Source organism: Sphaerodactylus townsendi, linkage group LG07 (assembly GCF_021028975.2).
Source record: "Sphaerodactylus townsendi isolate TG3544 linkage group LG07, MPM_Stown_v2.3, whole genome shotgun sequence".
Classification (NCBI taxonomy): Eukaryota; Metazoa; Chordata; class Lepidosauria; order Squamata; family Sphaerodactylidae; genus Sphaerodactylus; species Sphaerodactylus townsendi.
Window position 1 is genome coordinate 36,818,788 of NC_059431.1, and position 27,826 is coordinate 36,846,613.

Consider the following 27,826-nt stretch of genomic DNA (forward strand, 5'->3'; position numbering starts at 1 on the left):
GATAAAAGCTGGCTCTGTTATTAGACAAGAATGGTAGTGTGTACTAAGAATGGTAGTGTGTACTAAGCAGTGTGTCCATGAGATGACTCAAGGCATAAGCCTGCTCAAGTCAAGCACATTTAAGTGCTACTGATTTCTGCACAGAATAGTTAAGGTAATCGGATTTAAACAGCTCTGATTGCTTCTCACTTTGTACTACGGTAGTGGTAGTAGTAATGTCTAACTTTATCTACTTTGAGCATCCACAAAGTAGGCATGCACTGACATCCAGTTGCCCTAAAACTAAGAGGGAACATTGGGCCTCACCATTTCTGAAAACATCCTTGTATGCATAGAACATATGCTTTCTTAGTTGCATGTTATTTTGTTTCAGTTCTGTTATGTCATATTAATGACTATACTAACTACTGTTTAGTGAGTTGATTTTTATCAGCAATTCAGCCTGGTCTTAAATTTGAACTGCAACCTTAAAAAGTAGCAGAGCTCTGTATTCTCCGCACCTTCCCTCCAAATGTGAGGTCTAAAATCATTATGAAAGATAATAGTGTTAAGTGAGTTTGAAACATGATGTTGCTATTTTTAATAGACATCTGTTAGAAATACAGTTTTTGCCAAAGCTATACAGCATCTCTTATTGATTTATCCTTCTCTTATCTTTGCATAGGAAGGTCCCAACAGTCTGATTAATGAAGAAGAATTTTTTGATGCTGTTGAAGCTGCTCTTGATAGGCAAGACAAAATAGAAGAACAGGTAATTTTCACGCTTAAATTAAGTGTTGCTAGATATCACAGGGGAACTGTATTAAGGTCTCAAGAATACACAGCACCGTCCAGTACACATCTCTGTAAGTTAATGTGCCCCATCTAATATTTATAATAGTATTCTCCTGTAGCTTAGTGGATCACTATTGGAAATATGAATGTTTGAGAGTGTGGACTCATTTTTTTTTAGTTCTTTTAAGTAACTGAGCCCACTGAACTTTGATTTGTTATGGATTTAAGTTCTGTTTTTCTGCGTTCTAAACAATTTACTTCAAAATTAGTGCTTAAAACCCAGTGACGTCTGCTGTGTATGTGGCCTTGCATTTGTATTGTGGGGTAATGTGTTGGTTGAACCATAGAACATCGTCTTGGGACTGTTTACCTTGACTTGTTTCAGACAGAACAGCCAAAGTATGGCTTGGATATCATGAACAGACTTGGTGGACTGCCTGTTTTCTCCCGCATGTTCTAGGTTTCTCCCTCTGTTCCCCATTTACTCAAACCCTAGTTTGAAAGATTTGGTTCTCTTGGCAAGCTATGGTTTGTGTCAAATAATAAGCAAAGGGAAAAAGGAGGAACAGGATGGCTTACATGAGTGGTCCGACTCCATCTTGGCCAGTCCATCTAAACTTCATTATGCTGTTTCAGCATCAAACCGCTGGTGCGTGGTAGTAAATATATATTTTCTGACCAGTCACAGAGTGAAAAAGTCAGGCTACACTGGCCATCATCTTTGCCACCTGGTGATGCATATTCTGGCGTGGGGACTCACAGATTTGTTCAAAAGGTAAGATGATTTCTAGGTGTTCCTTCACATGTTCCTGAAGTTAGTCCGTTGTATTCTGACTAATGTAACTGAACTTTCGTGATGTAATCTGTGGAGCTTCCTACTTGGAGTGAATAAAGTCATTCAAAATGCTTTTGATTTTGGAGGAAAGAGCGGCTTTTCTTGGGAGTTCTTCTGATAAGCAATGCTGCCTCTATTTTCAGCTTGTTTTATATCACAAAGGTCTTTCAGAAGGCTTCTCTTACTCCTTAAGCAATAGTTTTTGGCATTTCTGGGAATATACATATTTCACAGGGTGATGTTGGAGCATAGTAGGTGCTTGAAGGCAGCATTTGCTGCTGTGCTCACTGCTCTTGGTGCTTGTGTTTTTTTTCCTTTTCTTCATTATCTTGTGCTTGGAAGTTGATACTGAATGCTCTGTTGTGCTTTTGTTCTGATTACCTGGTTTTTTCTTTGTCTGTCTCTGTTAGCCCTATAGTCGCTCTCCTTCCATGTCTTCCATTGATCTAGTCAGTGCCTCTGATGATGTTCACAGATTCAGCTCTCAGGTACTGTATAACTTACACAAAATGGATTTACATATCTCTGCACTGTGTGTCCTCATCTTTATTATCTCTGTTCCTCTTCTTATATTAACCGTTTATGCTTCCTTAAAACCTGGCAGTAGTTCTCCCAAAGATATTATATATCCAGAATACATTTGCCTTGTGAAGGGAACTCACTTAAAATGAAACACCAGGTACAAATGGAAGTATACAAAGGGCTTTAATTCTTTTTGTCTTGTGTGCTTGCCGCTCCATGCTACTGTCCACTTCTGAAAAACAAAGCCATGTTAATGTGCATAACCTAAATTTATTAATTTCTTCTAAGATCTCTCAATAATTCTCTTTTTCAAAGTGCATAGCTTTTTATTGAGCTGTGGAATACCTTTGTCCTGGCAGAGTTCAGAATGCAATTTCTACAATTCGCTGTTACGTTGGTGGGGGTAGGGGTTTGATATTCTGATATACCAAGAATCTTACATCAAGAATGTTAGTGTGTCAACAAGCTATCTTTTCAGTAAGATCAAATTATGGATATCTCCAACTGCCTTATAAGGTTCGAACGGTCTTTTAAATTGTTGTGCAGTTGAACAGCTTTCTCCCTTCATGCCTTCCTCAATCACATTTCTTTGAGGCATCATCCTCCCAAAAGCATTTTTGAAGACATTCTGTATAAAACTTAATAATGGAACCAACAAGGAAGAATTTTCAAACATACGGTGAATCCATGATAGCAATCTGAGCTGTCTCACAAAAGATCTAGAAAACTTCCAGTTATCACAGTTCTATCTTCCTGGTCTTGGAATTTTAACAATTATACAAGTATTTGTACATTGACTATGGTATGTTCTCATGCCAAGCTGTTTTATTTAAAGTATTTATCATATGAAGAATGATGATAAAATTCACATTTGAATTCTATGCATCTTAGCACAAACCTTTGTTTCTATTTTTATTTATTACAAAAATTATAATAAAAGCAGTATACAAATACAAAAAATATGGCATAAATGTAGACAATTGGTTATACATCACTTCCAATAAAAAAATTTGCTACCAATTCACAAGTTGTGAGATCAGAGTTGTCCAGTAAGAAAAGGAGTCTGCATGAAGCATCCATTTCATTAGGTGTCAGAGAAAACATATTAGAATACTTTAATCTAATATTTGCGGACTTAGGGCAGCAGAAACAGTTGCTGTATCAATGTTTCAGTTTGTTGTTCATTAACAGATCACATCCTTTTACTCATTTCTAAGCTGTTAAATCTACCACGCAATAAAGCAAGAGGGAAAGACGTTAAAGCGAGCAAGTGTGAAGGCTCTTCTCTGATTAGGATTAGTTAAAAGGTACAGGTAGGGAGCCATCCTATTTTGATGTAAAGGAATTGAGAGATGTAGGGGTGAACAACCTTTGTTTCTATTCTTTGTAATCGCCTTTCCCTTTTTTGTTACCACATTTTTTACCGCATTAACTGGTAAATGAAGGTTAGGTTGAACACAGGACCCTTGTAAAACACTGACAGAGGCAGATTTTTCAGTCCTTTAAAATTATCTGTGAGATTATGTGTAGTGGGATGGAAGTAAGATTTAACTGATCTGTGGTATTCACATGCCTTATATGGATGTATGAAATAGGTGGAGTAGAGATAATTGTTTCTCATGATTTGCAGCACATAATGAGGAAAATTCTTAGAATTACAGCTTTTCTTTGGAAAGTTCTGTACTGATGCTTCCCAGCTTGACGTAATCAGTAATCAATCACTGGAGCTTTGTTCAGTAAACAAAATGTAAGAAGCGGACTGCTACCTTGGCAGTCAGATCAGAACACCAGAATCTGTCAATGCGCTTTTGACTTGGGGAGGAGTTATTTGTCAGTGACAGAGCACATGCCTGGCATGTAGAGAGTCACAGGTTCACACCCTGCCATTTCCAGTGTAAGAATCTGAAGTAGCAGCTATTGGGAAAATGCTTGTCTGGCAGAAAAAGGAGACAAGCGATGAACTTAAATGAACCAGTGGTCTGTCTTTGGGAAAATAGCTGCATATGTTCACATGGTTTTGTACTTGGCCTTGAAGTAATTAACTTCTAGACTGGCTTTAACTTATTCCTAGTTTAAAAGCTTGCAGTTACTGGTTATTGATAACCTCTCATTGTCTGTCTGGGATCTTGCAAAGGTCATGTAATCTGAATCAACTTTAGCATGGTAGGCCTTAACACTGGCAGCATCTTTACTCCCAGTCTTTCTCTAACATTGTATGAATGAGACTGTGCAATGAATACTGGCATGCGTATGTTGAGGTTCTGCAGAAGTGCAAAATATGGTATTTGGTGCATGATTCAGCTTTTTGAGAATCTCTGCCTTCTTTTTTAAAAGCTTCTAAGCTTTATTATTGTGAATACATGTTTTGAAAGAATGTGGGGCCAAGTGTCTGCCAGAATCTCAGAAGCTGAAATGGTTTGAGAGGTCTCGGGCACCACTCCAGAAGAAAGAAAATGTGAACAGTAGTCACAGAAGTCTGATTTCCTTGGGGCAGATTTGGGTTGCTCAGGTGCGGATTTTTTTATATAGCAACAGGTTGACAGAGCCTTGACCAGAGTGACAAGACATTGCATCACACATCCTTACAATAATAAATACTAGTTCCACAGTTCCTCCATTACTTTAAGAGGTTTTATGTGATAATCCTCTATGCGTACATTGGCTAGAATATGCAGATGATGTGATATAAATGATATAATTAATGTGTACTTTTTGTGTGTGCAAAGGTGGAAGAGATGGTGCAGAACCACATGACATATTCACTACAGGACGTGGGGGGTGATGCCAATTGGCAGCTGGTGGTTGAAGAAGGTGAAATGAAGGCAAGTGGAACACTGTAACACTAGGTTTAATTTTCATTGCACTACTGGAAGTATGGGTTAAATTGGTTCCATTTCTTAGTGATAATTAAATCTGCAAGTTGCTTGATGGCAGAATATTTTTTCCTACTGACAGATATAGGTAAGTTATTTGTTTGCAGAAGCTGGTCTCTTTACCAACATTTCCTCAGGCATAGTGCAGAATTATGTTCACTGTGGCTAGTCTGTGAAACCAGGATTTGGTCCTCAGACAACCTTCAAATCCTGGTTTGTGTCTTCAAATGCTGGTTTCATCACCTTCATTCTTTCCCCTGCAGAAACCATGTTGATTGCTATCCTGGCCTGTGTTGAAGTAGCAGCAACACTGGGGAAAGAGCTCTGATTAAGCTATGATTAAATCAGGATGTCTACAGTTAACACTTCATGTAAAACTATAGTTAAGGCAAACTGTGGTTATTAAACCAAAACAAATACTGGTTTAATATACCCTATATCCTTCAGATCAGGCATGGTGAAGTTGTTAAGGTGTTGGATTAGGACCTGGGAAACCCAGGTTGAAATCCCCACTCCTGCCATCCAACCTTGGGATCTACTTTAGGCCAATTACACACTCTCAGCCTTGACCCTGGTCGGTATTTGAATGGGAAACCTTCAAAGAATACCAGGGTGATGCAGAGGCAGGCAATGGCAAACCACCTCTGAACATCTCTTGCGTTGAAAACCCAATTGGATCATTGTAACTCAGCTGTGACATGATGTGGAAAAAACCTGTATAGTGGTCCATATTCTGTATTGTCCATGTATTAACCGTAGCTAGTTTAAACTGTGGTTACATGTTGTATCTGAATAGTCAGAGTTTCTGATAACAGATTTGATCATAATCTGGTCTGCGTAGCTAAACATAGTCAGAGGTATTGAATGCTATCTATTACACATACCCTAATTTTCTTCCATTGTGGAGCCCAAAGCAGTTCCCAGAAGGTATACCAGCCAGGTACCAATGCAATGCAGTCTTGTATTGTTTCAGCAAAATTGCTGTATAATGTGCCTTCTGACCATATCCAGGGCTGCAGTATGTTTGACGACTGTAACGTTGATTACACTGAAATCAGACTAATTTGAGGAAAGACCAGTAGTCGCTTGCTTGCCTAAAACACCTACTGATTCAAAGCAGGGATGGAATTTGAACCTGTACCTCCCACTGTTCCTCCTTGGAGTTGCACATCTCCTATATTATTATGGTTCATGTTAATCTTTGATTTAATGGTTTACAAGCAGTAGCTATACTGTTAGTTTTCCTGACATTTTAAATCACTAAAAAATTTTGCTCTAAGTTTGCTTGTCTATTTTCATTTTCTTCTACCAATTTTACTTCATTTGGATTGACTTTGAAGCAGCAGATTCTTTTTAAGGTCAAGCAAAGCAAATGTTTGAGAATATATTACATGAGCACCATTTTTACGCTTTGTTCAAAGGTGTACAGGAGAGAAGTGGAGGAAAACGGTATTGTTCTAGATCCTTTGAAAGCCACACATGCAGTCAAAGGAGTTACAGGGCATGAGGTCTGCCACTATTTCTGGAATGTTGATTTTCGTAATGACTGGGAAAGTAAGTAATCCTTGTTGGGTCCATTGGTCTGGCAATTATATACAAAATTATTTATTTATGAAGAATTGTTAAACAAAAAACATTAATTTCCTTGTTTGGTTTGTCCCCTCCCTCCAGCAACTATTGAAAACTTCCATGTTGTGGAAACCTTAGCTGATAATGCAATCATAGTCTACCAGACACATAAGGTAATACTTTCTGCTTTTTATATGATATGATTTAGTTCAAATGTGCTTAAATTGCTGAGCATATATAATAAAGAGAGGAATTATCCTAATTATTAAAAATGCTAATGACTTCTGAAAAGCTGTCCCGTTTGCCCAGTTCTACACAGGAGGACAGATGTTATAGAATTTTTCATGATTAGCACTCTTTAGAAGACCTATTTAATTTGTTTTTCCAATATATGAGGCTTGATCCAGACTAGCGTTTTTGCCTTGAATGAACTAGAAAAGAGCCTTAAGTGCGAGGATGTGTCACTGGCGACCAAGATTAACATTATTCTTACTACAATATTCTCCATTACTATTCATGGATGTGAAAGTTGAATAATGAAGAAAGCTGAATTTGGTGGAGAGTTTTATGGATAGCATAGACCACCAAAAAGATAAATAAGCGTGTTCTAGATCAAATCAAGCCCAAACTCTTCCTAGTAGCTAAAATGACTAAATAGAGGTTTTGGTCACATGATTAGAAGACTAGAGTCACTGGAAAAGACAGTGGTGCTAGGAAAAGAGGAAAGCGCAACTTTTCAAAAACAGACTTTTAAATAAATTAAATAGTTATTAATAGTTAGCAAGCTTAGAAAAGCTGCTTTCTCTTGGCCTCAGTGCCTCTTATACAACATAGGGATAGTATGAACTGGTTTTACAGTTGTGAAAATTTATTTTCTCATGACTGGAACAAAAATGACTTGTTTGCTGTGTTTGCACACTCACTTCCTCTTCCGCCTGACACATGACTGAACGCTTCCAGGTTTGGAAAACCTTCATCCAGAGTTTCATTTGCTAAGACACCTGCAGGTGTCTGGGATAAATTGCAATTTGTACCTTTCTCACAAACCAGGATTCCAAACGAGCATTATATGCAAAACGTTTAAAGTATTCTAAAGTGCTGTATGAATGCTGGTTATTTGCAAGTACTAACAGTAACAATCCCTTTTCTTGTAGAGGGTATGGCCTGCTTCTCAACGAGATGTGTTGTATTTGTCAGCTATTAGAAAAATACCAGCTTTCAATGAAAATGACACTGAAACATGGATTGTCTGCAACTTCTCGGTGGATCATGACAGCTCCCCTGTGAGTACCACCTGTCAGTCCTCCACTCTGAAACCACATCTCTGGGACCTTCTAGATAAATAACACTTTTCATATATGCTATTACAGAAAAGGGAAAACAATTATTAAAAGCGTGGAAAGGATGGGAGCTAGGATGCGTGGCAGAGTCTGTTTCTTTGAGGGACAGTACATGCTGTAGTAAGTTCCTTAATTCATTTTAGTAACCTAACAGTGAAAAACCTGCTTTTTTGACAGTTGAACAATCGATGTGTTCGTGCCAAAATAAATGTTGCTATGATTTGTCAGACATTGGTGAGCCCACCTGAAGGGAACAAGGAAATAAGCAGAGACAACATCCTATGCAAGATTACATATGTAGCGAATGGTAAGGCATGTCTGTTTTTACAAGTTTGCATTCTTATTTGGTTGCCAATTTGAATATTCTGGAGGAAATCTTTTCCCCTTCCGTTAATTATATGGCCCAAAGCTGGGGCTTTATGAGTTGGATCCAAAGATTCTTCTAACGGTAAAACCTTCCTCTATTGAAAGAAGCCTGTTCCATCTTAGAAGAACCAAGTTTTGGGATCTGTCATTATGTGCATAATAATTTCATAAGCAAGACCCCTTTTCCTTTATTTATAAATTGCAATCTTCAAAACATCTAAAAGTTTTCAGTAGATAATACTGTTTGCAAAAAATGGAGAGTATGATAGTTATTTGAGATTCAAATTAACATTGCACTACTCAAAGCTGGTCTTCAAAGGTTTCTGTCTGAACTTGGATCCATTTCAGATTCTCTGATAACAGCTTGCCGCCTTCATCTCCTAACTCCCAGAATGAGTTCACAACAGATATTTCCCATCCCTCAGTATAACCCCTGAAAAACCACTAATGAAGTCACAGTGGCCTTGCAAAATAGAAGATGATGGGAGAATTCTGTCAATCATATGAAACTCTCAAAGGGTGTTTCTTTTTAAATACAGAACCTAAAACTGGCTTTTCGTAGGCTAGACAAGTTTCTATTCTGTAGAATTTTGGAAACAGTCTAAAGTTCAGGGTAATAAATGTAGCTTGCAAGAAAACTTAGGCTCATTCCGCACATGCAGAATAATGCACTTTCAAACTGCTTTCAGTGCTCTTTGAAGCTGTGCGGAATGGCAAAATCCACTTGCAAACAGTTGTGAAAGTGGTTTGAAAACGCATTATTTTACGTGTGTGGAAGGGGCCTTAGCTTAAATGTATTGTGAAGGAAATACTGAGAGCATTAACTTTTTTGACCACACTGTGTCACTGTACACAAAGACTTCTTCTTTCTACATAGAGATAGAATTGTAAACTTTGTATACATAATCACCTACATTTTATTTCATGTGTACATACTACAGGAATTTGCAGGGAACATTGTTCCCCTGCATACAGAACTATCACATTTGGTTCTTTGGGTATCTACATGTCTGCTATAGTGTATAGATACAGCACTTAAGTAGTGGTAATTGTTCTGGATACACAGAACCTCCCAGAGTGATCTAGTGGTTACAGATTCAGACTATGACCAGTGGGTCTTGGGTTCAAATGTCCACTCTATTAGAAAGCTCACTGCATGATCTTGAGCCAGAGTGTCTCTTGGCCTAACTTACCTCATGGAGCTGTTACAATAAAACAGGAAGAGGAGATCTGAATCCCCTGATATTATTGGAGGAAGATCAGGAAGAAAAATCAAATGAATTGATAGAATGACACTTGCACTGAAAACTTGTCCTTATGAGCCAGGCTGAATTTAGTAGAACATAACTCTCTTAAGAAATACATCTTCCGTTTTACCTTTAATGTAAAATATTTTTATATAGCTTACTAAAATATGAAATGCTTGATGGCATGAATATTTAATAGTCTTTGACCTTATCCATCTCACAGATTTGTTGTATGTATTAGTCCCATTTTATTGATGGCATGCAAATGGGTGTGTTTTGTCTAAGTATGTGCAGTCAGTCTATGAAAGAAGTATCATTTGACTTTACAATATCAGTAAACTGTCAGTCATTGTAAAACAAAGATTTACATTTCTGAAAAACTGGCCACATTTTATTTTATCCCAGTTATTGATTAATATGTGTTTTTTTATGGATAGGGTTTCCTTCTCTAAATATTTGGGATAAAGGTAATCCATTGTGCTGCTGTTTTCCACCTCAGTATAGGAATTCTGTGCCAAACGGTTAGAATCCAATTTATCCTGAAGACAAAGGCAAACTGACAAGTGATTTTTCCTCAGGGAAGGGGTGAAGCAACCAGTCATAACAGCAGCACTGGGCCTATATGAAGAAATTGCGTTCTGTTCTAGCCATGTTTTTAAATACAAGAATTTTCCTCTTTAAAACTACTTTTTTGATTCTGATCTTTATTTTAGTGAACCCTGGGGGTTGGGCACCAGCTTCTGTACTACGGGCGGTAGCAAAACGAGAGTACCCCAAATTCTTGAAGCGTTTCACATTGTATGTGCAAGAGAAAACAGCTGGCAAGCCTATTTTGTTTTAGCATTAGCAGGTAAGTATGTAATCCTTCAAAGACAAATCTTTTTAGTGTACAATTTTGAGTCCACTGGACAGACACAATATAATTAAAATGTGTTGGACTGAGAAATCAATGGTACTTAAATCTCACTGAATAAACTGTGCTCTGGGGTATGACAGGATGGAGAGAGGATTGCTTGGGGGACAGGGTGGGATTTTAAGGCAATGGGAGTAGGCAGTTGAAAGAAGAGTTAGCGTGGGAGGAATCAGGGTGGAGGATGGGTACAGTTTTTTGAGCAAGAGTATGTCTGATGTCAGAGATTCCCTGTGTTTGAGTTCTTTATCTTGTGAATAAAATCTATGAAAGTGTTAGCCAGTAGAAAAATAGAACTTGGGAAGGACCCAAAGTGTCATCTAGTCCAGTCCCCTGCATAATGCAGGAAATTCACAACTACCTTCCCCCTCCCTTTCTCAGTAACCCCTGCTCTACACTCAGAGGAAGGCCAACCCCCCCAACACACACACACACACACTATTAATTTCTAGGATCCCTGAAGAAAAATTTCTTCCTGATCACAAAGTGGTGATCGTCATTACCTTAGGCATATAAGAAGGGCCATGAGAGCTGAGAACTGGCTTGTTCCTTCCTACCCTCCTTCTCGTGACATGCCTAAATTTATAGTGAGCTATAGAATCAGCATTGCTGTCCGATGGCCATCTAGCCTCTGCTTAAAACCCTCTGCAGGAAAGTCTACTACTTCTTAAGGAAGCCTGTTCCACTGAAGAACTGCTCTGTCAGGAAGTGCTTCCTAAAGTTTAGCCAAAAATGCTCCTGATTTAATTTCAGTCAATTGGTTCTGGTATAACCTTCTGGAGCAACAGAAAATAGCTCCTCTCCATCCTCTTTGGGACATCCCTTCAAATACTTGAAAATGGCTATCCTATTGTCTCTCAGTCATCTCTTCTCCAGGCTAAATGTACCCAACTCCTTCAACCTTTCCTCACAGTACCTAATCTCCAGAATCTTCATCATCTTTGTTTCCCTCCTCTGGACATTCCAGCTTGTTGACAACTTTCTTAAAAGATGGTGCCCAAAACTTAACACAGTACTCCAAGTAAGCAGAGCAGAGCAACGTGATACCATCACATCTCATGACTTAGACACAGGCAGCCCAATCCAGTTTTGGGGCGGGGGGTGAATCCTCAGAGGAAACACTGACACGTTTTCCCCCTCTGCCTCATAAGGGGCAGCCCTGCCAGTGCAGGGGACAAATGTGCTGGCCTCTGACCGCCCTTCTGCTCTGTGGTGCCAAAACATCTGGGGTTTCGGACCTACACCGCACTTTTGTGCAGCATAAGTTATTAAAGTCAGTGGGGCAATTCAGGCAGTGGGAGGGATTCCAAGCCCAAAAGCCCCTTTAGCTTGGTGCTGCCTTTTGCCATGCCACCTGCACCCACCGTGGTGATCAGAATTGCACTGTAAGTTTCAGTTGATGCAGCCCAAAAATCACATTTAGCCAGTAATGTGGTCGTCATTGGGCTGATGTGGGACTTGACTATCCTCCCTAAAGTACAGTTTTCATAGCAGGGCCACTAAATTTGATTTAAAAATCAAAGTGAGCAGTTTGTAGACTTTCTATAGTTGGACGTAAGGAGGTTTTTAAGCAGGGGGTGGGGGTTGGGAATCAATATTGAGACTTTGTTGATAGGCCATTAAATGATGTAAAAGGTTATTGAAAGGCTAATTCTGCTGCAGTGGTCTGTTTGGAATGTGTTTGGTACACTTTGATTTTTGGCAGTTTTTCTTAATGCTTTATAAAATATTCATAATGCAAAGTTTAAAGGTTAGATCTGTAGGATATTCTAGAAGTGGCTTGCTCCTGGAACTATTAGTAATATGAAGGTAGGGAGAAAAACAAGTTTTTGTAGTTTTCTGTTAGCCGACACAAAGGAACAGTCCATGAGTGAAGATCTTCCAGCCGGTGCAGTCTCACAATTTGGCACTTGCCTGAGAGCCTGTTTACTCATAATGTCATGCCGTTTCCTGGTTTGTGGTCAGAACTGAAGCTTCTCCCCCACAATTTCTCCTAGTGATTGGAACGAGGCTGTGTGAACATTCCACGTTGGAGAAATGAACCAAAATGAATGCTCCAAGCTGGAACGTAGGATCTACAGTCTTAGGGTCCAAACCTAGATTCTGTACTCAACGGAATAAATACTGCAATGCCATGAACTTTCTACTACTAGCTCACCTTGCTGAATCAGTGTGCAATTATAAATACATGTGTTGATACATGTATATGGCTCTACTTTTTTTTTTGCTTGCTTTGGAAGAGAAAAATACAACTTTGAGTCACCAACTTGGTTTATTGCTTTAACTTTTGAATAATTTGAAAGCTTTTGTTTACTGTGGAACTTCAGAAGATACTTGGCACAGCTCTTGTTTTTGTGTATGTCTAAAAAGCACAAAGGACAATGCACATATAGCATACTGTATGTGCTTTATATGCACAAAAACCTGTGTGTTGTAGCTTTTTTCAGGTTAACAGTAAACTCCTTCCAGAACGGTTTTTGTGTTTTTGCTTTGTATAATCATAGTTCATTGCTGCTGATTTCTATGATAAAAAATCATCTTGTTATGTAAGGCATCTCTTAATACGTGAGGGCTGTCAAGATCCTTATGACTTTGCCTTTTCTATGGTCTTTCTCCTGTGAAGACCTTCTGGTTCTGATGGAGAAAGTGTGAAAAGCTTTATTTTTTTTTTCAGATATCTTTATATTTCTATTGTATTTTTCAGTTGTGTAATATGTGCTACAGAAATTTGGTTAATGTTCATGATCCAGAAATTTCTAACTAGATGCTGCACAAGGGGACGATGTGACTGCCAGAACACCTCCCACGAGGACTTGCCCTTCTTCACGCAGCACGGGACTGCCTCTGGGGGTTCCTGAAGCTGCAAGGAGTTACACTGTAATATTTATTTGGAGCAAATTGGAGTCGATAAGAGAACATTCCCCGCCTTAGAGAGCAAATATGCTTTTTTTCTGACCCTGCATGTTTTTTTCTCTGTTGAATAAAGCTGTGCTATGAAGCTCACGTACAAAATCATTCACGCATGCAATATTCGCCCCAGCAATCTGAACTATCAAGAGTTGTGAATAAAAACCACACATCCCAAATGCAAAGTTCCCCTTAGTTGCTGTGAAAGAACTTAACTTTCCAAGATCCACCCATCTCTAATATCAAGGAATAACAGGAGGGGTGAACTGTGAGAAAAGACAGGTAATCCGTTGAGGATGATGCCTCGCTTGGCTGTTGTACTTTTTAAATGGAGGTTATTGACAAAAAAAAAACTTTAGCTGGTTAATCAGCTTGTGTGTATATATATCATGAGAGAGACAAGATTTGGATATATATATATTTTTAGAAAGAAAGCATAAAGTCTTATTTCATATAGAGCAGCTGATGCCTGAAAACAAAGATGGTACTTTTAATGGAGATTCAGCAGATTACGATCTTTGAGGTCAGGCATACTCTGGAAGCAAATGTCTTAGGAATGGTTGGGGTGTCTCTAGTACACTAAAGAATGCACAACACTTGACTTTTACGTACGTGCACACAGATTTCATGCTTTTTAAATCCCCATTATTTGCCTTTCTTTAAATAGTGTGCATGGAATATGCCTTATTATAAAATAACTGTTTGTGATTTGAAAATGTAGAAAAGTGCCTATGGATAGTGCTAGTAAGGCAAATGAGATGAAAAAAATTAGACCTCTTTACAATATCACCAGTAAGCATTTTATATAAAGTTGTTTATACCTCAGATGTGTTTAATCTTCTACAATCAACTGGTTTAAAACGAAAACTGTGTTCATTCACCTTAGCCACTGATGGGAACTTCAACAACAACAAATGCCTAGACCCTAAATGCAAATTTGTCAATTTAATATTTCTGATAACTATCATGGATACATGCAAGAAACTTTAATTTAATTGGATAGCTTTATTTTACAAAGAGATGGAAAGTTTACAAAGCGGTATATATATATATATATATATAAAAAAATCTAAATATCATTAGTTGCATTTGCACTAAATGTGATGTATTTTGCAATTCTGTAAATAAAAATTACACTGAGGAGACTACTGTAAAGAATACATCTTACTTTTGGACCAGTGGTGTCACTTTCCTCGATCTAGTCCTGCCCAATCAATCATCAGAGCAAGAGCCTGAGCCAGGCATAAAGCTCCTCCCCCCACCCCCCAAGAAGCTTTCAGTTCAGAATGTGCTGCATAATGTTGTGCCCTTTCATCCAGGACAGAACTTTTCTTCCCCACCTTTTCATTGGCTTTCTTAATTTGGTCATTCCCTGTCTAGCAGAACGAGAATTTCAGTTATTGGTGTGTGTGTTTTTCCTTTTGGGCCCTTTGAAATGACTGATGTTCCAGTACTGTGTTTGCATTAACATTTTGTGAACCAAATAATCAGTGGATGCACAGCAGTGGCAATTCCAAGGTCTTTCACCACTTGAGGCAGCCATGACTATAGCTCCCACCTTTCTGCTGCTGCCCACCTGCCTCACTGCTGCTACTGCAGTAGTAGCCACCCTCTGCATGCCTCACTGTTGCCACCCCAGAAAATAAATCCTACTTCCCTCCTCTTCGTTGCCTACCCTCTTTAAAAATAGTAGCAAAGTGCCTGTTTTTACATCTCTTTTAAAATAACTGCAAAATGCTCTTGCAAAATTATTTCCCTTGCCAGCAACAGGCAACTAGAAATAATAGCCAAACTCTTTTAGAAGGAGGATTCTTGTGAGTGTTCTGAAACTAATATGCACTGCTTGACCGCACTATTTTTAAAGAGGCGTGGGGAAGCATGGAGGCAAAGAACATTATCTCTTTCAGGTCATGGTGGCAGGTGGGTGGCTGGTTGAAGATGCAGTGGGAGAAGGCTGATCCCCAAAATTTGCCACCTGACACAGCCATTTCAGATCACCTCATTACAAGAGCCTTCTCCAAAGGTGTTGCCTTTAAGACCTAACTGTTACCACCTCAAATGACTTCCATCAAGTGCTGGACTCTACTCCTGTTGTTCAGTTGTGGGAAGGAGAAGTTTAGGAACAAGGGCTGTTCAATTCTACCTGATTTTTAAAAAATTCTTTTAATGATGTGGAGATTTTCAGTCTAAATCTTATATGTTTCTTTGAAGGAAGATGCTCTTTCATCTTTGAAAGAAGTCGCCTGCTATCTTATTGGGCTGAGCTGGTTCATCAGAACTTGTACTAGTTCTCCGTAATCAAATTGTCAAGTCAAACTTTCACAAATCTTTTTGTCAAACTGTTGTATAGATGAAGCTGTATTTGAGTTGCCACTGTTCATCTACATACTCAAAATATGAATCATAATAGAGTACCTTGAGTGTGTAGAGTGTGACTGTTCTATGATAGCTTTATGATCCTGTTAACTTTTAAAGACTAAATGAAGTTGGTTCTTCCATGTTACAATCACAAATTTAAAAACCAGTATTTAAAAATGAAAAGTATTAAAATATATTACAAACAAATTAATGTGTTTGTACTTACTTATAATATTCAAGTGTTTACCTGAAGGAGGAACTGTAGCTCAGTTGTAGAGCACTTTCTTGGCATAGAGAAGGTTGCAGGGAGTATGAAAGACCTCTCCTCAAGACCCTGGAGTACCACTGCCAATCTGGACAATACTTGATGGACCAGTGGTCTGATTCCTTTTAAGTTGAATGTGTTACGTGCATGTGTTCCATAAAAAGTATCTACTTTTAGATATTTAAACACTCTTTATGTAAATTAATAACCATTGTCAGATTATATAATGAAATCTCATTTAGCATTTGGATCAATGGCCTTCAAGTTGATACTTCACCATTGCATCTTGCCTCTGTGCGAAGGTTTGTAATATGTCCTTACAACCCGCCATACGAGTTTTATGCAGGGACTGTATGCATGCATGTGTGTAGACACACAAACAAGATCACTTGTGAAATTCCATGCATAACAGAATGGAGCACCTATGAGCATGAGCTCAAGGTTCACCTTAAATTATGTGAAAACTACAAACTGAAGTCAAATTCTGAAGATGACTACACACAAATATATTCCATGATAATGCAAAGTTACACATCTGTTTTTCAGGTTGTAAGTCTTTACTTTCAAAATGTATAATAATTCCTGTTTCCTCTGATATAACCCTTCATCAGCTCCAGTCCCAATTATTCCAGCCACATTTTGGGGTTCTAGAGTATATCAGCTGGTTTTCATAGACCTGATCAGCTGCAGTTTATGTATCTTAGATCGATGTCATGTTGTAAAAATTATGGTACTATTAAAAACAAATCCATATTTGATCTAGAACTCACTTGATTTGATCTAGAACTCACCTCGTTTCAAAGGAAAATCTTCTTCCTGTCAGGTTTTTTTCAACTTTTACATCCATACATAGTAATGTCCCAAGTTTTACACCCATACTTAGTAATGGGGGATACTGTGGCATTAATTAAAGTGATCTTCGAAAACAGTGACACAGCCTTACACTTAAAAATCTTTTCTAGCTCCTTCACAACTTCCCTTCCCAATCACAGTTTTCATTCTGCCTTTATCTAAAGTAGGGGTTCCCGACGTATTGCCCTCCTGGGGGTGGTAGAAACATCAAGGGGGCAGTGAGGAATTTTGGGATGGGAGGGGGCAGCAGAGAACTTTGGGGCATTGCAGGAATTCCTAGGCCAGCTGCTGGGGATAAGGTTTTGTCCTTCCACGATGATTGGTACATTTTGAAGGAAAAGCAGCAGCACTCTCTTCACTGTGTGGCCCTATGGCTACTGCTTGGCAAGGCAAGGGGTGGGTGTGTGTGTGTGTGTGTGTGTGTGTGTGTGATTATATATATATATAGAGAGAGCAACAGCATATATATATATATATAGAGAGAGAGAGAGCAACAGCATTCTTCTCACTGTGATGGTGGGGAGCCAAGGCAAAAAGCCAAATCACAGCTGTTTTACAAAGCAAGATTTTTTTTTTGCAACAGCACTCTCCTCATTGTGTAGACTGGGGGTGGGGAGAGACCAAGGCAAAGGACCCCATCGCTGCTCCTTTGCAAGGCAAGATTTAAAAAAACCCACATCAGCAGCACTGTCCTCATTGTATAGCCGGGGGGCAGGGTTATAGCTCACTAAATTAGTGTCCAGGGCTCAACCCATTTGCTATGCTCCCCCCTCTCAACTGCAGGGCTAGCCACCCCAATCTCCACTTAGGTTTAGAGGCTCTGTGGTGCTTGGGGGCGGAGCCAACAACCTAAAACTAGAGCTGGGCAGCCTTCAGGGCTCAGTTTGGTCTCACCTCAGTGAGGCTTCTAGCCTGCAGTTTAAAGTTGGACCTGGCTAACTGAAACCAGCAGCAAACAGGCATTCGAGCCCCATGTGGAGTTTGGGGGTGGGGCCAGCCCAGCTGGACCCCTCCCAAGCTCCAATGGCATTCAGAAGTAGACCAGCTGTGGCATTTAATTGCACCCCAGCCTGAATGGGCTGGAGCACAGTTGGGGGGAAGGATCAATGCACTCCTCAGGAAGTGGTGCCCGGGGCTGTATCCCCCCTGTGCCCCCTCACTACACTGGAGGGGAGCCAAGGCAAAGAGCCAGCAAATGGCCAGCAAAGTCATCTTAATTACTCAATTTCTGTGCCCCATTTTGGCTCTTTCAAAAAGACCATACTGACTGCTACCCTGCACCACTGGTCAAAGTCAAAATGTACTTTATTGCCTTCCCAACATCATATTTAGTAGAGCGAGGCTTCAGTGCAGTCATTCAGCTTCTGTCCAAGAATCAGAAAATTAACGAAGGTGGGGAGCGAAGACTTCTTCTTAGTGCCTTGCAGCCTGATGTTGAGAAACTGATGTCCCTGCACCAAGGACATCCATCCCAATAAAACTGTAAAGACATAATGGGTGAGATGCAACCATACCATCTCCTAGTAACCTAGGAGTTAACCATAACCTAGTAAAAGTAAACCGATTTGAGTTGTTTACTTTTACTAGGTTATGTTTTACTTGTGAAATACATGCATGCGTTTACAGTGTTAGAAGTTGTTTTGAATTTGCAGTAGACCTAATACTAGGAAAAAGGTGTGTGTTTATATGCACGTAGGGGAGCACTTGGAATGTGGCCTGGGAGTCAAGGGAGTGGCAGTTTGGGAAACTCTGATCCAAATCTAACCCAGCTTTCTTTATATGTCTATATACAGATGGAACAGATAGGGAGATAAAATATACCCTTGTCTGGCACGTTTGCCAATTGGAAACCATTGTATTTCTCCATATTCTGTCCTAACAGTAGCCTCTTGTTCCACATCAAAACAATCAGATACTGTGGCATGTCCATTTATTTCAAAACCAGGAATAGGGCTATAAGAGTTTAAATACCTTCACATAATGAACAAAAATACTTAGAAATTGCAAGTACTTCAACCAAAGGGGCGGGGGGGGGGGAGTTTTAAAGGGATGCTTCTGTGGAAATTGATGGATAGTTTTAAAATGCTATTACACCTTTCTCCCACCAAACAGGACCCTGGGTGGCTTACAGTTAGGTACCAATCAACAACACAGTACAATTTTTTAAAACTCTAATTAAAAATCTTATCAAACATAACCTTTTCTAAGGCAAAGAGGCGGGCAGAGCTGAGCTGCCCCAGCAAGAAGCACTCTCTTCGTCAGGAAGCAGCAGCAGACTCCTAGGCACAATGGAGCTTCATTGGTTCTGATAGGAAACATTGCCCCTATAAAGCTGCTGATTTGGTACTACTACACTTAAACTGATGAAGAACTTAGGGAGAGATTTTGGCGGCACTGGTCGAATCCCCACTACCTTCTTACCCAGGTTTCAGAACGCAAACTAACCAGGTTTGAGGGACGACCTCCCCATTGCTTCTGCGGCAGATTCCGTTTCTGGTGCTCGTTCTCCCCGTTAACCCACGTTCCGGCAGGACCCAGTTGCAAGTGGCATAGACCCCATTAACATGGTTCAGAACTGATCCGAGGGGAGGGACAAGAGTTGAAACCATGACTGGTTCCCCACCGCGGAGCGTGATGCAGAATTCAGGCAACCAATCATTACTGCCGGCACTGATGCGATGCGAACCTTTCCTAGGTTTCGTTTTTGCTTTTGTGATTGGCCAGCAGAAGGGGACACAGAAAGACGTTAAACAGTCAAACATGTAACTTTGAATTGTTAATGGTTTACACAGGTAACCCTTTAAGCAGCATAAACGCTTGTAAAAATAAACGTTAAACTTTTACACTTTGGTTTTTCACGCCCCTACAAGGTACGTTTCCACAGGGGGAAAAGGTCCATCAAGACATGCCAGCCAACCAGGGGAGACTAGCGAAGCGAGATCACCTGGTAGTGCGTATTGCTAAGAGTTCTGTAACCAGGTGTGTCTTGCTGTGTGCTTGCTGCGGTGGAGAGGGAGAAACTCTGATGAAGAGGACATGGTGTCACAATGAACAGGTTTTGATCTGCGTGCAATTTTCAAGTGGGGATTCAACCTCAGTGGAGGCACTTCTGTTGGCATGCAGAAGGTTCCTGGCACTAGGTAAGAACTGATGTAGGAGCCCCATGGCCAAGAGTGGTAAGTTGTACTACTGCAATCAAAGCTCTGTTCACAATTTGAGCTCAATCCCAACAGAAGGCTATTTCAAGAAGCCACCTCAAGACTCAGCTTTCCATCCTTCCCGAGTCGGTCCAGTGAGTATCTAGCTTGCTGGGGTAAAGTACAGAGAACTGGGGAAGGTAATGGCAAACCACAAACAAAATCTGCCTAGTGATGTGAAATCACCCCATGAGTCAATAATGACCCAGTGCTTGTACAGGGGACTATCTGTTTTTTAAAGAGATGATGCAGAAGATTTCTAATTGATACTTTGGAGAGTCAATGCTGGTTAGAGTACGGACCTTTATGGACCTGTGGGTTGGTTCAGTATGAGCCAGCTTCATACATGCAACTCGCTGCAACCAATTATTGTTGTTCCACACATGTTTATGAATGCAGTTCAGATTTGCAGTTCAGATTATCTTTGGTAATTTATTAACAATTGGGAGTGGCCCACATCACCAAGTAGGTCATTGGCAACAGTTAATAATACATTTCAACTGGACAGAGCTTTCACCTGTGCTCAGAAATGTGGTATAATGTATTGGTCCTGGAAAATGTCATCCTCTGTCACTCTTTGTAATAACTCCCCCAATCGCCCTTTCTATTTGTAGCGTTGGGTGTATATTGAATGAAACACTTCCTGCATCTGATGACATAGAATGTAACTCTCAAGAGTTCTTATGCCATAATAAATTAGTATTAAATATATCCCTGATGTCCTAGTTCTGAGTGAGATTGCATAGGATTCTTTGTTGATTTATTTCCCATGGGTAAGCATTCGAAGGTGAGCGTCTGAGTCAATATGAAACCAGGAATATGTTTGCAATGTGAAATGCTGTTTGCACAGATTAAGTTTTAGGCATTTTGGAAATCCTGTATCCAAGTGAAGGTGGTTTGTTGCAAAGTCAGTGCTGCAAACAGTTTCAAGTATCTCTAAAAAGATTAGGGAACCCTCTCAATCTGGGTATGGCCAACCTGATCAGTAGACCAATCTAGCTGATTGCTTAGAGGGGACATCACAAAGGGGAAAGGAGCCTCCTCTTCCAGTTTGAAGGGAAACTTGGCATTACCTGGCTTCTAGAATCTCCATATCTATTGACTCTGGGCTTCTGAAGCAACCCTGATGGAGCATGGAATCAAACTCTGTCCTCCAGATTAGAATCCACCTGCTCTTAACCACTAAACCACAGGTGTCAAACTCGCGCCCCTCCAGATGTTATGGACTACAGCTCCCATCATCCCCTGCCATCATGATGCTGGCGGGATGATGGGAACTGTAGTCCATAACATCTGGAGGGGTGCAAGTTTGACACCTATGCACTAAACTATACTGGATCTCTTGTACATTCTTTAATTGGACTTCAGGGGCTTCTCTATGCCAATAAAGGCTTGCAAGAAACATCAGGGGCTTTCAAACCAAAGTGCATAGGATCCAACTGAAAAATTGTTCCCTAAGCAGGAAATTTCTGTTGTATTTAAGGACTTGCAAATATATAGGCTGTGGATGCAGAGGAGACACTTTGGGACTCTAGGGTGTGGCTGAGCTCTCCTCAAAAGTTGTATGGGCCACAATGGCAATCCACTTACTCCAGTCAAAATCCCATGTGGCCTACCTAACTTTTTTGAGTTACACACATTTGTTCTAAATGAACAGCATATAACACCACAGGATAGCAACAGTTTAATACATAAAATAGCTCCAAAACATTCATTGACTCAAGGTCACGTAAACCTTTCTGCTGCATTTGGCAGAGTGCCAAAATACTCTCGCTAGGTAAACTCAAGGCTCACCTTGGTCAAACTCTTGATTAAGAACAAAAATCAAATAATTGTATTTGGCACATGTCTATTAAACTGACAACTATAAGCAGGTAAGGTACTTCATTTTTTGAAAGTATAAGAAGTACAATTGCCAGAGGCGCAAGGATGCTAATCCTTCACAGAAACAAAATGTTCTCTTTCTGGCCTATTACATAAAATTCATACTTTAGTTGTCCTGGGTCTTGCAAGGTATAAAGCAGTTAAGGCAATTATTTATATGCCTGTTTAATTAAAATATCTTACCAAATCCCTTCAAATATGAGAACACACATTCAGATCAACATCGGAAATTAGTTTGCGTGTCTATGCAGGGCACAGAAAACCAACATCTTTTAGTCAGCAGGTTTAGAGTAGCAGGTTTTCAGAAGGGAAAAGATAACATAGGCCTGATTTAAAAGGAATATACAATGTATGGAGAGATTTTGGTACACTAGTGTGTGTGGGGGGGGGAGGGGCTTCTGCTAAGCAAAAAATTGTGGTTATGGCTGCCAGGTCCCCCCTGGCCACCAGTGGGGGTTGCCAGCTTCATGTTGGGAAATTCCTGGAGATTTGGAGAGGGCAGGGACTTCAGTTGAGAACCATGAGGAGGAGTCCATTTTCTCCAGGGAAACTTATCTCTGTAGTCTGGAGATGAGTTGTGATTCTAGGGGAATCCCCAAGTTCCATCTGGAGGCTGCTATCTGTGTAGAGGCCGGAAACCACACAGCACCCCAGTGTCTGACTACATTTGGCATCCCCTTTCCACTGTATAACAAACTCCAGGAGAACATGGTCACTTTTACCTAATGACCCTACCACTTCCACCCATTAACCAGGTCATCATTGTTAGTTAGGAGCAGTTCTAAAGTAACTGATCCCCTTGTTGCCTCTTTCACCTTCTGGACCATGAAACGTATCTGCAAGGCAAGTATGGAATTTGTTGGACTGTATAGTCATGGCAGAGTTTGACTTCCAACAAGTATCAGGATAATTGAAATCTCCCATTACTGCTACTTCTCTCTTTTCTGGAAGTATACTCATCTGTTTCAGAAAGGCCTCATCCAGAGACGCTTTTCAGTCTGACTTGGGGGTCTGTAACAGACTCCCACAATGAGATCACTGTTGCTTCTCTCCCACTTAATTTCTACTCAGATGTTCTCAACCTGGCTTCCAGGATTTAAGTCATCAGCCTGCTCCCAGGTATAATTTCCCTAACATACAATTCAACTCCTCCTTTCTTAGCTGGTCTATTTCTCTGAAATAGATTATACCCCTCAATTATTACACTCCAATCATAAGGCTCATCCCACCAGGTTTCAGTGATGCCTATTATATCATATTTGCTTTTCTATGTTAGAAGTTAAAGTTCATCTTGGTTATTTCCCTTTGCTCTGTGCGTTAGTGCAAGTGAAATAACTCACATATAGTACACCTTTAGCCCACACTTGGGATTAGTCTTTTAAAAATTACTGGCAACCTATCACTCCACTCAGTAAAGTCTGAAGCCTAAAGGGCTAGAGTTAGCTGCAGATGAGTCCAGTCATGTTGGCAAATTCCTCTGACCAGTGGTTCAGTAGGTCAGTGTTTCTCAACCTTCCTAATGCCACGACCCTTTAATACAGTTCCTCATGTTGTTGTGACCCCCAAGCCTAACATTTATCCATTTTGTAGATGGAGAACGCTGATGCAGAGAGTTTTAGGCAACCCCTGTGAAAGGGTCATTCGACACCCCAAAGGGGTCCCAACCCCCAGGTTGAGAACCTCTGCCCTAGGTCACATGGGCAGCAACAGGTCTTGATGGTCAATTGACATCATCAACTATACATGGCATTGACTAATTAGGACCAGACCAACACAGGTCTCTGGGAATATAGCTCAGGTCCTTCACTCTAGGTTTGTCATTGCAACCTGCATGGTCCCTGTAACTTTGTGACTTTTGGCCAAGGTACATACCCTGTGCCTGAAAGCAAGATTGTTGGTGAGTCTTGCTGACTGCAAACCAGGTCCTGAACTTTGGACTGAGTGCTGGAATAACTCAGCCTTTTGGATAATATCTGGATACTGGAACCAATGCTGATTGGAACCAACTCTTTTAATCTTAGGCCGTTTCCACACGGCCACGCTGGGGGGTGCGTTGGCGTATACAACGCCAACACCCCCCCGGGATCGTTTCCACGAACGGTCCCGGTAAAGGCAGGGAAGACAGCGCTGTGCCGTCGCCCTAACGATGTACTTTCCCTGCGACCTTCCCTGCGCGACAGCTCTGGAGTCGCAGGGCAGGGGGGCGTGTCCCCAGGCCTGGGCGACGCACCAGAAGGTCGCAGGGAATGTACATCATTCGGGAAAGGGGGGGTGGTGCTTTCCAGCTGCTGCCATTTGCACGGAAGCGGCTGGAAACCGCTGTTTTCCAAAAACCTCGCTTGGGGAGCGAGGTGGGAAAATGTCGGCTTCACGCCGCTGGAGGGGAGCAAGGGCGGTGCGGCTGCGATGCAGCTGTGCCCCCCGTGCGAACAGCTCCCTAGGGACAGCGTTTTTGCCATCCCTAGGGCGCTGTTATTGGCCCGTGTGGAAAGGGCCTATGCTTTGTTATTTTTATCCTCACTCTCTACTGTTCTTTTATTCATATTCCTTGCAGACTTTAAAATCACAATTTTATATTTGGTCCCTTTGAATTCAGGAGGCTTTGCTCTGAATCTGCTTTTTTTTAACTCACCTTGTAAGCATCCTATCTTGCAAGGGTAACCTTCTTGAGTTTAGTCTCAAGAAGGTTAGAAGTTTATCCTTTGGTCTCTGGCTGTCTGGATAGAAAAAGGACTGTTGGCAGCATATTAGCTGAGGCAGGAGGATTCAAATTTCAGTGTTATGCAATTTCTTTTGCTAACTGCCCCATCCTGGAGAGTTGATGGGTTAGGCACTCTTGATGTGCACATTCATGTAAGGTGGAATGTTGTTAATTTCAGAGATTCTACCCACCAATACCACGCTGACACCATTTGCATATTTAATAATTCACATCAGTTCAATGGAATGTTATCAGATAATCTTTCTCTGTAGTATTTAATAATAACACTTAATATTTTTATTGTGCTTTCATGTGGTCTGTGACATTCTGCACACATTAACTTGTAACAACCCTGAGGCTGAGAATGTGTGGCTGGTCTAAGGACATCCGGAGAGTTCATGGCAGGTTGGAGTTCTTAACCAGGGTAGTTTCATTTTTACCTTAAAACTCTCAGCTATTGTTCTACACCAGCTCTTTTTCATCCTGGCCTTCTAAAATAACATACAGCTATGGAAGATAAATAATTATAAAGCCAATAATGGCTCTCTAGGGCAGTTCCAGGGCATGAAAACTGCAAGGGTTTTCATAGACCCACATATATCTGGGAGTACATAACTCCCAGTGCATGAATTTGTAACACCCAACATGTAGCCAAAGCAGGCAATGGCAAACCAGCTGTGAAAATCTTTTGCCTAGAAAACCCAGCAGGGTCACCATAAGCAAGCTGTGATATGACAGGAAAAAAAGTTCCAAGGGATCTCTTCCAAACTATATGAGTAGGCAATAGAATGTCAAACGACAAAGAATCCATGTTGGGACAAAGAATCCTAAATCTCCTTATCACTGGAATCCTAAATCTCCTTATCACTGGTATAGCAATGACAAACCAAAAAGAAATCTTAGGGTTACAGTGAAGAAATGAAAATACCAATGGTGTGTAGCAATGTTGAAAAAAAACTCTGATTCCATGCTAGGGATTAATTTTTTTTTTTTTTTTTGCAGTCAAGTCACAACTCCATATCGTGCTCCTAGTATTTCTTGGAGGTCTCCCATCCAAACATTTGCCAGGGTTGTGACTGAGAGTGTGTGACTGGCTGTAGGTCACCCAGCAAGTTTTCATGGCAGAGTAGGGATTCAAAACTGGGTTTCCCTGGTCCTAGGGTGACCCCTTAACCACTACACCATGCTAGCTTTCTATTATTCTTATTCTTATTTAATTTTGTTTGTTGTTGTTATTATTATTAAATTATGTTTAATATCATAGCTGCCAGTTCTTTAGCAAGTTGTTGGCCTTTCATGACACTTGGACCCCCACGCAGAGCCCTAGAATGTTGTAATGTATCAGCATAGTATTTGTGCAGATCCCAACAGGGCTGCCTTCTGAATCTGACAGATGTTGTTTGTGTTAATTTGAAGGTGTTTCAAGTGCAGCCCTTGTGTTTTCAGGATGGCATTCAGGGTGCCGATTACCACTGGGATGACCTCAGCTGGTTTGTGCCATAGTAGCTGAATCTCAATTTTAAAATCATGATATTTAGTGATCTTCTCATGTTCTTTTTCATTGACCCTTCTGTCACCAGGTATTGCTTTGTTGATGATGGTCACTTTCTTGTCCTTGATCACTGTGATGTCTGGTGTATGATGCACCAACATGTTGTCCTTTTGGATACAAAAGTCCCTCCTTCTCACTTTTCAAGACTTCCGCTGGATGATGTGTGAAATTATTTCCCCCTTTCTCTCTCCTTGCCTTGTTTCTCTCTTCCCCCTTTCTCTCTCTTCCCCCTTTCTCTCTCTTCCCCCATTTCTCTCCATTCCTCATTTCTCTCTTCCCCTTTTTCTCTCCCACTTCTCTCCTTTTTCCCTTTTCTGTCTCTTTGTTTCTCTTATTCCTTTCTCCCTCCCCATCTTTCTCTTCTGTTTCTCTCTCTTCTTCCCCTTTTCTTTCCCCCTTTTCTTTATTTCTTTCTTTCTTTCTTCCTTTCTTTCTCTCTCCCTACTTTCTCCAAGGAAAGTATACCCTGGATGGGAGGATACACTACTGAGTAGTAGTGTCTGAAAACAAGATCTTGTTGTATGGGTAGACAGTAAGTTAAATATGAGCAGTCAGTGTGATGAAACAACGAAAACGGCTAATGCAATCTTGGGATGTATCAATAGGGGCAAGAGGTTGGGCAGTTTGAGAGCTTGCCCAGGGCATGATTTTCTGTAGATATACTCCTGCTTAAACCCCTAGCCGTCTAGTATGAAAGTGGAATGGCTAGTCCCTGGGATTACCTAGGCAAGGAGAGGTGGAAAGTATTTAAAGGGAGAGGAGAAAGGAGAATGTACTCAGACTGTTCAGATGATTTCCTCTCATACAGTGTGTGGTGGTGGCAGCTATTTATAAAGATGGATTTTGGGGAATTGAAAAGGGGAGCTGAGCATTGGAAATCCAGTCGGTTGAGCAACTGTCCCTCCCTCACAAGGGAGCAGCCTCTTGTGAGGGCCAATTCTCCACAGGATCCTTGCATAATTTCAGCAGCTAGGATGGGCAAGGATCCAGAGTGTAAGTGGTGACCTTCACACATCCCCAAAACCTGTCAACATCAATCTCTGTAAAGATTAAAGCAAGCACCAGGTTGTTACTGAGCCATGGGCTGATGCAGCCACATCATCATGGGGTTTACTAGGCAGACTTTGTTTATGAGGTGATTTGCCATTGCCTTCTCCAGTTGTCTACACTTTACCCCTAGCAAGCTGGGTACTCATTTTACTAATCTTGGAAGGCTAAGCCAACCTTGGCTACCTGGAACCGACATCAGGCAGGATTGAACTCTGGTTGTGAGCGGAGCTTTGACTGCAGTACGGCACCTCGCCACTGTTCACCACAGGGTTCCTACTCATCACAGTAAATGGGTCAAAATGCTCCATAAGTGGCTTAGACTGGAATAGAACTTGAATCTCCAGTTTCTTTCAGATGTCTCTAAATAGCAGTTGATAGCTGATATGGACTAAGTTAACAAGTACCACAAATGCTGTAATCAGACTACTGTCTTAAATATCACTATTACAAAAAGTGCTTTAGTATTATACTAAATCCCACTGTCTTTAAATCTCTGACAATGCACAATATGCAACGTACAACATACAATGTAAAATATATTGCAATCTCCATGGATTAATGCAATTCTCTGTAGCAATTTCTAATAAATATATGCCAACTCCTTAATGAGTGCAATGTGTTTTG

At 40.7% G+C, this 27,826-nt stretch overlaps 1 protein-coding gene across 3 annotated transcripts in view; it reads left to right on the forward strand.

Annotated features, from left to right (window-relative positions):
• Positions 1-15,912, forward strand: part of CERT1 (ceramide transporter 1) — a 65,361-nt gene extending 49,449 nt beyond the window's left edge. The window contains exons 9-18 of one of the 3 annotated variants that reach the window (XM_048504085.1): positions 665-751; positions 1,457-1,549; positions 2,020-2,097; positions 4,858-4,953; positions 6,426-6,558; positions 6,676-6,746; positions 7,728-7,856; positions 8,091-8,220; positions 10,240-10,376; positions 12,434-15,912. In XM_048504085.1, the coding sequence (XP_048360042.1) occupies positions 665-751; positions 1,457-1,549; positions 2,020-2,097; positions 4,858-4,953; positions 6,426-6,558; positions 6,676-6,746; positions 7,728-7,856; positions 8,091-8,220; positions 10,240-10,367 (945 nt within the window). In that variant the 3' untranslated portion in view covers positions 10,368-10,376; positions 12,434-15,912. Of the gene's footprint in view, positions 1-664; positions 752-1,453; positions 1,550-2,019; positions 2,098-4,857; positions 4,954-6,425; positions 6,559-6,675; positions 6,747-7,727; positions 7,857-8,090; positions 8,221-10,239; positions 10,377-12,433 lie in introns of all 3 variants that reach the window. The other 2 variants (XM_048504086.1, XM_048504087.1) reach the window with 2 other exon arrangements.
• The last annotated feature ends 11,914 nt before the right edge of the window (positions 15,913-27,826 follow it).